The sequence below is a fragment of the Priapulus caudatus genome, unplaced genomic scaffold (assembly GCF_000485595.1).
Source record: "Priapulus caudatus unplaced genomic scaffold, Priapulus_caudatus-5.0.1 Scaffold651, whole genome shotgun sequence".
NCBI classification, from domain to species: Eukaryota; Metazoa; Priapulida; class Priapulimorpha; order Priapulimorphida; family Priapulidae; genus Priapulus; species Priapulus caudatus.
The window spans coordinates 24,763-33,415 of NW_014577712.1; the positions used below are offsets into that span (position 1 = coordinate 24,763).

Sequence of the window (8,653 nt, forward strand, 5' to 3'; positions counted from 1 at the left end):
CCGCTTTTTCCGCTTCTATGAATGTGTACGTGTATCGTTAGTAGCTGCGTTATTGTAATTGTAGAGAAACGCTTGCTTCACATCATACATAAATTACTCATCAAACGGATTACGTGCTCGTAGCACAGCCATCGTACTGCTACAACATATACCGCGTAACGCGGCTGACGCCCCTTTTAATAGGCGTCCGATGAACAGAGGGTACGCGACACACATACACTTTCATATCAACGTTAGGTGTTGTACGCTGCCCTTGACAGCAACACCTAACAGATAGCGTGAATGTATCGTGACTCGTAGTTGCAAATGTAGGACAGACCCTGCATAATTGTTCAATTAAACGTGCTTTAATAGCGACAGCTGCCTTCTGTCTTTAGTCCGCGCTCCATTGCCGATCCGTCGCGTTCGAGCTGACGGCTGGTCAACGCTGCTAATTCACCGACCTTCCTATGGCTGAGCTCCGGTGGCCTTTAACTCCGCCCCCCGTTTTTGAACCTTTACCCTCCACGTGCTTTCCCTTAAGAACAAAGCTGGCTTTGTTCTTAGTCCCTTCCCATTCTTCAATTTCACATATACTTATATATTAATTTACCTGCCCTTATTATTATCTTTCCGTATTACAGTCATTGTGGATACTAATCTTGGGAACTTAAATTTCCAAAAAGTTGAACTAAAATAAAGTGGGCAATGTCTCAAAAATTCGGGTCAGATTAACTTACAATGTTCCACGCTTGGAAAAAATCTCTTGCACAGCAAAACTGGCAGGCTCCAACACGACCGTGGCATCCTCGTTACTATAAGTCGGGAGACGTCGACGCCGCGAGTCTCCACGAGTGACCCACGACTCACTCCACGACTGTAAGTTGCGCCAATGTTATCGCGCGTACTCCCACAGGTAGCAGCGCAAACTCCCCCGTCTGACTTAAGCCACCGTCACACCTTGTTCACGCTACCAAAAACTAGCCCCGACATATTGCCCGCACATACTCCAACGCACTGATCACACGACTGACTTGCGAACACCCACGAACATAACCACGACATTTCTCATTTTTTTCTGTCGCGGGTCCCACTCGCCAACCATCTTTAGATGACTGTCTGTATATGCGCTATTGTGACCACCTCTGAATACATTTCGGCATGTGCAAGATCTGCCACGACAAATATTTAATGCGGATCTCTCCCACGACAAAAACTTTTTAACGACCCCGTTGCTGACGGGCTTTACGGGGAACGTCGAATCCGTACGAGAGCTTTGCCGGCTCCAAATACTCAGTATCGTGTGTCGCCCCCTGCTCTTGGCCGCTCGTAGCCGGGCTCCCGTCCCATGCCGTGACATCGCTGCACGGCACATCAGGTGGTGCCTACTTGGTTTGCCTCGCGCGCGGGAGTATGGCGACACCGAAGACGGCGGCCGAGGCACGAGCAGTAAGATGAAGCTTTAGGAAGATACACAAATAATAATGGAGGCCAAAGATGCCAATATAGCTTATATTTTCTATTTCTGACCTTTTTTTATGGATCGAGAAGGCCTAGCCAACCATGTTTTCAAAATCCCAATACAGTCTAAAACACCGTTATATCATGTATTATTTATCAAATCATGTTATAATGTATATTCAATGTATTTGATGCTGCAGTGCACCACTGTGTATTTTGTCGATTCTCTACTCTATTTATTTATCGAAGAACTATAACATTATCATTAAATAATGAGAATAATTCATGAGATTATTGATGTAATATCGCATTCGAATCATATCGATCCGTCAATAAAAATCTAGTAAAATCAATTAATCTATTATTACCGTAAAACGGCAGGCCAATATGACAGTTTTGAAAATTATATTTAAAATGGCATCAATTATCAAAGTAGTAGAATATCTTAATTGCCCCATAGCGGCTCGCCACCACACACCCCCCCCCCCCCCAAGAGGCTACCAATGTTACACAAGTTCAAGGTTGAAAGGTTTCAAGTTCAAGGTTCAATGACTGCAGTGTCGCCCCCGTAATTAAAAAACTAAACATTTACGTTATATGGAGATGTGTTCATCTCTGTTCTACTTATGGGAACAAGTGCCGCTACGACAAGCGCTCATTAGTCTACGCAGAGTGACTCCGTGAGTAGAGGGGATTTCTAAGTAAAACCTGTTAGTCCCAAATGTGGTCACATACAGCCCGAACAGGTGGATAAGAACAGGGATGTATTTCAGGAACGGGTTGCGGTTGAAGAGAGTTATGTTCGTTGACGGATCGGGTTGATGAGAGTTGGGCCACGAGATGGGCCCGCGTTACGTTTAAGTAGTCTGTCAATTTAAAAATGGACAAGCTCCCATCATCCGTAGTAGCAACCAAGCTATTGAGACATGAATATAAGTACAGCACTCTATCCATGTTACCTCGCCAAGCCTTAAAGCCTCAAATTAGCAATATGAGAGTGCCACTGGCATAGCAATATTAGCGCAAGGCAAAATCACCTGCAGCACCAAGTGGCATACTACCGTACATGTACTCACAGTACAACGATATGACATAGAAATTATAGGATTTAAGTCAAATACACCCTTTCTTATCACCAATTTGCTTTTTGAACACTCTCAGCTGCTACATTGGGAGCTGATGAACATCCAGAGCATGTATAGATTCTACTAGAAACCTGCGAGATCAAATTCTTTCTAACAGACAGTCAAACAAAATCCAATTTAACCCTCATCTGAGGTCATAAAGGTTATCCGACACTTACTTCTTTCGTATGTCAGCAGATGACATTTCATGGTCGCTTTCAATAAACCATAATAAATTGCTATAAGCGTCACCTCTTGAAAAACAAAAAAGTTTGTTTTATTCAACTCGCTTCCGAGACCAGGTCCTCAGAAAATGTCTATAAATCTTGCCGGTGTTGCCCATGACCTATTGACTTGACCTCCAAATTTCGCACACAGTATGGTTTTCCTACCATGATGCTATACAGCCGACTATCACGAGCCTAAGGTGAAGGCCGTTTAAGATTTGTGTTATGCCGCAATTTGCATTCGTCCCTTATATCCTTAAGTTAAGGATGTGAATTCCCCTTCTTTCTCACGTCTTGGTACCTTTTACTTTGACTCCAGCTTCGACATCCAACTCGTTTTCGGCATTACCCCCACATCCCGCAATATCGTGACCGTAGCGTCGACGGTAGAAGATTTTGCCCAACTGTTGACGCTATTTTTACGCGCTTAGTACGGGCCATAACGACGGTACCTCACCAACGGCACGATCGCCACCTTCCAACGGCACGATTCAAGCGATCTACAAAGTTGCCATCTACTATTCAATGAATGCTAAAAAGCAGATTATCCGATACACGCTATCCAGGAGTGTATCAATAGAGTGGACAACTACAACCGGCAAAATTCAATACATGTAGTAGCCTTAGTCTACCTATGATTTATTGTGCTTTACCTCGCATAAACTTAGCTCCAAGGCCTTGTCTTAATGTTAACTTAGTCTCGTGTCCTAATCTGTTGGTCCATTACAAAATGACAAATTCGGAGATATCGGTCAAAACGTACAATGTGGTTTTTGAAAAGTTATTAAATCCATTTTCAACAACTGTGAACAAACATAAGGCAATGCTTTTGCAAACCCTCTATCGCTTAGCAATGCAAAAATAGCAAACAACTACGAGTTCTGCCTAGGATTCAGAAAGTTAAAACGCTTTTGTTATTATATGCCAATGTCGATGACAGTAATACATGTTCTATGAACAATATGTTACTGAAAAAATTAAAATGCCGATAAAAATACTAAACATCGTTGATAATTTTTTATTTCTAATGTAAATAGTATCAATAACACAAGTCGTCGTTTAACTTTCCAAATCCCTAGCAAACCTCTCCTTTATAGTGTTTGCTTATGTTTGCATTGCTAATCGATAGAGAGGCTTTCAAAAAGCATTTGCGCCCTTATGTTCGGTTCACAGTTTTGATGAAAAATGGGATATAACTTTCAAAATACCACAATTGTACCGTTTTCGACCGATATCTCTCCCCGATTTGTCAATTTTGTAACCAACGAATTAGACACGAATAAAGTTTTGTTAATGTATTAAGCAAGATAGGAGCGCAAGTTTTATGAGGTAAACACAATAAATCATAGTAGCATATAGGCTACAATAATGTTGAATTTTTGCCGTTTTTAGTCTGTCTCACTCCTATTGATACACTCCTGCACGGTGATGAGTTATACTCACTCATACTTCATATGAGAATTTCAAGGGTAAGGGGGAAGTAGGGGGGGATGAGACAAGTCTATTCCATGTGTTGGTATCAAATTAATATGAAATAAAAGTGAACATTAATACAAGATAATCAGTGAAAGTTTAATCAAATTTATTTTAGACCACAGATATGGAAGTTATTGAATTTTTTGATGTTTTACAAATTCAGAAAGAAATGGTATGAATGGTGACTCGATACTTTCCATGTTTTGCTCGAGATATTATTTAAAATATAGATTTTGTAGGCATGACATATGTGCATGTTAGAGTTTCTTCTTAGCTGGATTTCCATCCTGGGAAAAGGTCTTGTGTGGGTTTTGAAAATAAATAAAAAACTAAACATTTACGTTATATGGAGATGTGTTCATCTCAGTTCTACTATGGGAAAAAGCAGATATCATACACGTATGTCATATGAGAATTTTCTCAAGACCTTGGTGTTTTGTTGCTACAAAACTGCCTGAAAATTGCTCAACTAGCAGGAAACTCCATCTAGAAATCAAAATGTTTCTATTATTTGGGGTGGGGGAACATGCCCTGAGACCATCCCCCTCCCCCATCAATGCAGGGTGCTCATACGGTGCCCTGCAGGCTTCTTTCAACTGTGATACATTTAAGAAATATTTCCATGTCTGGGTGTCTGGCAAAGCTTCGGCATGTACAAACTTCTAAGAATCCTTTTAAGTTTAGCTTCTTTGTCTCTGTGATTCCGTATTGGAATTCACTGCCTTCATCCTTAGTAAATAGCAAATTTACAACCTTTTCCGCTGCGATCCGCAGTGACCAACCCAATAACATATATATGGGAAGAGAAATATATATAACATTGATGTATTTCGGATATATTATTTATATTTTTTTTTCACGAAGCACACAAACACAAACACTAATCTCAGTTAGATCAATAATAAGTACAAAATAACTTACTCTGACGAAATTTTCGTCCATCTCTCTGACAGACTTTCTCAGTTCTTTCTCAGTTCTTCAGCACTGGAAACGAAAGTTCGAACCTATTCATTTTCGGGCGGCCTCCAAGCCTGCGGTCATCTCGAGTGGGTGCAGATCCTAGAATGTACGTTGTCGTAAATGTGGGATAGATGGTATGACCCCGCATCTCTATTCATTGTAGTCGGTTCTCTGTGGATGTAAATTGCTTCTCTGATTTGTCTGTGCCTCGGAATTGATTCCTTTGACACCACAGTGGCCTCTTTCCAATCCGGCAGATGGTTTTGATCGACCATATGGTCTGTTATCGCTGACTTATGCTGTTGTCCTGAAGTGGACGCACGAGCCGCTCGTGTGCTGGTTCCTTTTGTGTGAGTATTGACATCAGTCATATGTTCTTTTAAACGTGTGCCAAATTTTCTGCCTGTTTCTCCAATGTACGCGCTGTCACAGTTCGAGCAGGCGATACGGTATACACAACCTGTAGTTTTTTTTCAATTTTATTCTTGGGATGAACTAAGATGTTCCTGATTGTCTTGTGGGGTTTGAAAGCTGAAGAGATGTTGAATGTGCGGGCTAACCTCTCGGACATGCCCTTGATGTAAGGAATGATAACTAACTCCGTATTTTTCGTTTTCAAGTCGTTCCCCTTCTTTTTCAATTTGTTGTTGGTCACTTTTGTTTCTCTTTTCCGTTTTGTGTCTTCAATTGTCCAGTTTGGGTAGCCGCAATTTCGAAGTGCGTGTCGAATCTCAAGTTCCTTGGCGCGTATATCTTCCGGTTCTGTTACAACGATGTTCGCTCTATCAAGTAGTGTGCAGACGACTCCCAGTTTTTTTAGTTATCGGGTGGTGAGACTGGAAGTTCCGATATTGATTGGTATGGGTCTTCTTCCTGTAGACCACGGTTTTTAGCATACCATCTTCTCTGCTCACAATCTTCGTGTTTAGGAAAGGAATGCTGTTGTTTTCCATTTCTTCAGAGGTGAATTGTATGTTGCCGGACATATCTATTGAGTTGAGATGAGCATTGAGGATGCGTGTGGATGCCTTGGTAACCACCGCTTGTATGTCATCTACATAGCATTTCCAAAATCTGTTTTTGGAAAAATCTGGAAAAATTGAAAAAAAAAATCATGTTGTTGTACTTGTTTTTAGCTCATTTCATCAAAGCAAGTCGGAAATGTAACTACATCGATGCATTGTTTATTATTAGACATTACTGTTTATTTAATATACACACATGCCAAACATTGATAAATGGCAGAGGTCTGAGGTGGGGGGGGGGCAAATTAGCCCCCTCCCCCACTATGCAAGACACGTTTGGCAATGATTGATCATGCCTACATACACGCTTCGCACTACGAGGTGAGAGGAGCAACGCTAGACCGAGGCCTGCAGTCTCTCATGCGCACGAGTCGTCGTGAATTTCACGTACCTGCTCATATTTTCGTGAGTAGCGGTTTGACTGGACCTCCGTGACATCGATTATGTGCGGCCGGTTCTGCTGCGCCTTGTCCAGCTGCGATGCCTGCTGGTTAGTTATAAAACCATAGCCGCGCTTCAGGACGCAGACAATGATTTTGCCCCATTGCTCGAAGTATAGCTTTAAGCTCTCCTTGGTCGTCTCGTGGCTGAGCCCACCGATGAATAGTATCTTGTCAATTTCAGCTTGAACACCTGCCACCTGAATGAACACAGGCCTTGACGCTTAATTATTTTCAGATCTGTACAAAATTTACTTGCAATCTATGAGCCGTTAAGGTCCTCTTTTGGTTCAGTGCATATCATATTACCAGGAGTGTATAATATAGAGATCTATATTATATAAATAGATAGATAGATAGGTAGATATAGATATAGATATATATATATATACAGATAGATAGATTTATATATTATATATAGAGATATATATCGATATTATACACTCCTGATATTACAATATATACATGGAAAATCGTAATGAAATTCACACGTTTTTTTTGCGTGCCGGCACGCTCACTGTGTCATTCCCGATTGCAGCTTTTTCCTCAATTCCAGGAAAGAATTTTGCTGTCGTCCTCTGATCCCAGCAGCGCCCAAACACCCTATAATGTACATGACCCACGCGACTTTTAAACAATCCTGCACTCCTTCCCGTACATCAATCAATATGCCGCCCCAGGCACATACACAGCCATGCTGTGCTGACTGTCGGCGACCTTTGATAATATAAAGTGAGGATGCCGTGCGATAGCCGCCCTTCACAATCGCTAGAACTGTTTTTCATCAATGTTTGGATATATAACGTAAAGGACATGACAAAAGCACCGCATGAGTGTCCATCTCTCTGTCTTGCTGACTTCAGATTGCCACGTGTCCACTGCACATGAGGAAGGTCACCAGTGAACTCAGCCCTGCTTTCCATGTACTGCCTGCACACACAAACAACAACAACAACATCAAGTACAAGATGGTCATACTGGACTAATGGCATAACACTGGGGTATCTTCTTCATTCCCCAGCTTTTCGTCCAAACCACCAGCTAAACCTGTATTGAACTGATGGAAGGCCTCACCCCCTCCTCCCCCTTACAAATTTCCATGTGTGTGCTAAAAGTTTATGAGAATTTTACCATCCATTACAGTCACATGACCTTTTGTGACCAGTTGAGGTCAACCAAAAACCTAAGCCTTTGTAAAAGTAACTTCCAACACCAAAAATACCGTTATTGCGTTATTGAAGTTATTGAGAAAAAAAAAACCTGTTCACTTAACCAGGACTCTACCAAACATGTAAATGCTTACACATCGGTAACATAGAGCGCTTAGTAAACAACTGCTATTGAACTGTGAATATTTTCATGTGTTTCCTTTGTTTTCGGATGAAACTATGCTTTTAAGTGATGTGGATTTTATTCAGTAGAGTATCGATGTGTCTATCGATGTCCAATGGTCAAATGCATCGTTGAAGTTTTTATCGCTTGCGGCGCTTGCAGCCGAGTAGTGCGCGATATGCCTCTTCCATGAGGTGAGGATGTGACTTTATCTGCTTCCACCCACGGCTATCTATGAAGTCTGACATGTGGCTACAACGAATAAGAAAAATCCATCGTTACATCGGAGTCTACTCTCTCTCGCTCTCTCTCTCGCTGTCTCGAGATCCGTGGATAGGTTGCACTCAATCACCTTGAACGGTGTCAGGTTCGACTGGCCGTCTAGTGCGCGTAAAAGTAGCTCCGCGATGAGGGGAGGATGCGACTCACACATCTGCTTCCACCAGTGCGTCCTTATGAAGTCTGACGCGTGGCTACAACGAATAAGAAAAATCCATCGTTATATCGGAGTCTACTCTCTCTCTCTCTCGCCGTCTACACACGAGCAATTCTCTTTCCAATTTTGCGTAATATTTTCAAATTTTAGAATAATCAATGTCACCATCAGAATTTATTTCATTATAAAAAAT

At 41.7% G+C, this 8,653-nt stretch overlaps 1 protein-coding gene across 1 annotated transcript in view; it reads right to left on the bottom strand.

The window, feature by feature from the left end:
* The window catches only part of LOC106812456 (heterogeneous nuclear ribonucleoprotein A1, A2/B1 homolog), a 10,744-nt gene extending 3,038 nt beyond the window's left edge, over positions 1-7,706 (bottom strand). Inside the window, exons 1-2 of the mRNA XM_014816341.1 lie at positions 7,671-7,706; positions 6,644-6,892 (exon numbers count right to left, since the gene is read on the bottom strand). Of these exons, the coding sequence (XP_014671827.1) occupies positions 6,644-6,892; positions 7,671-7,706 (285 nt within the window). The remainder of the gene's footprint in view (positions 1-6,643; positions 6,893-7,670) is intronic.
* Between the last annotated feature and the right edge of the window lie 947 nt (positions 7,707-8,653).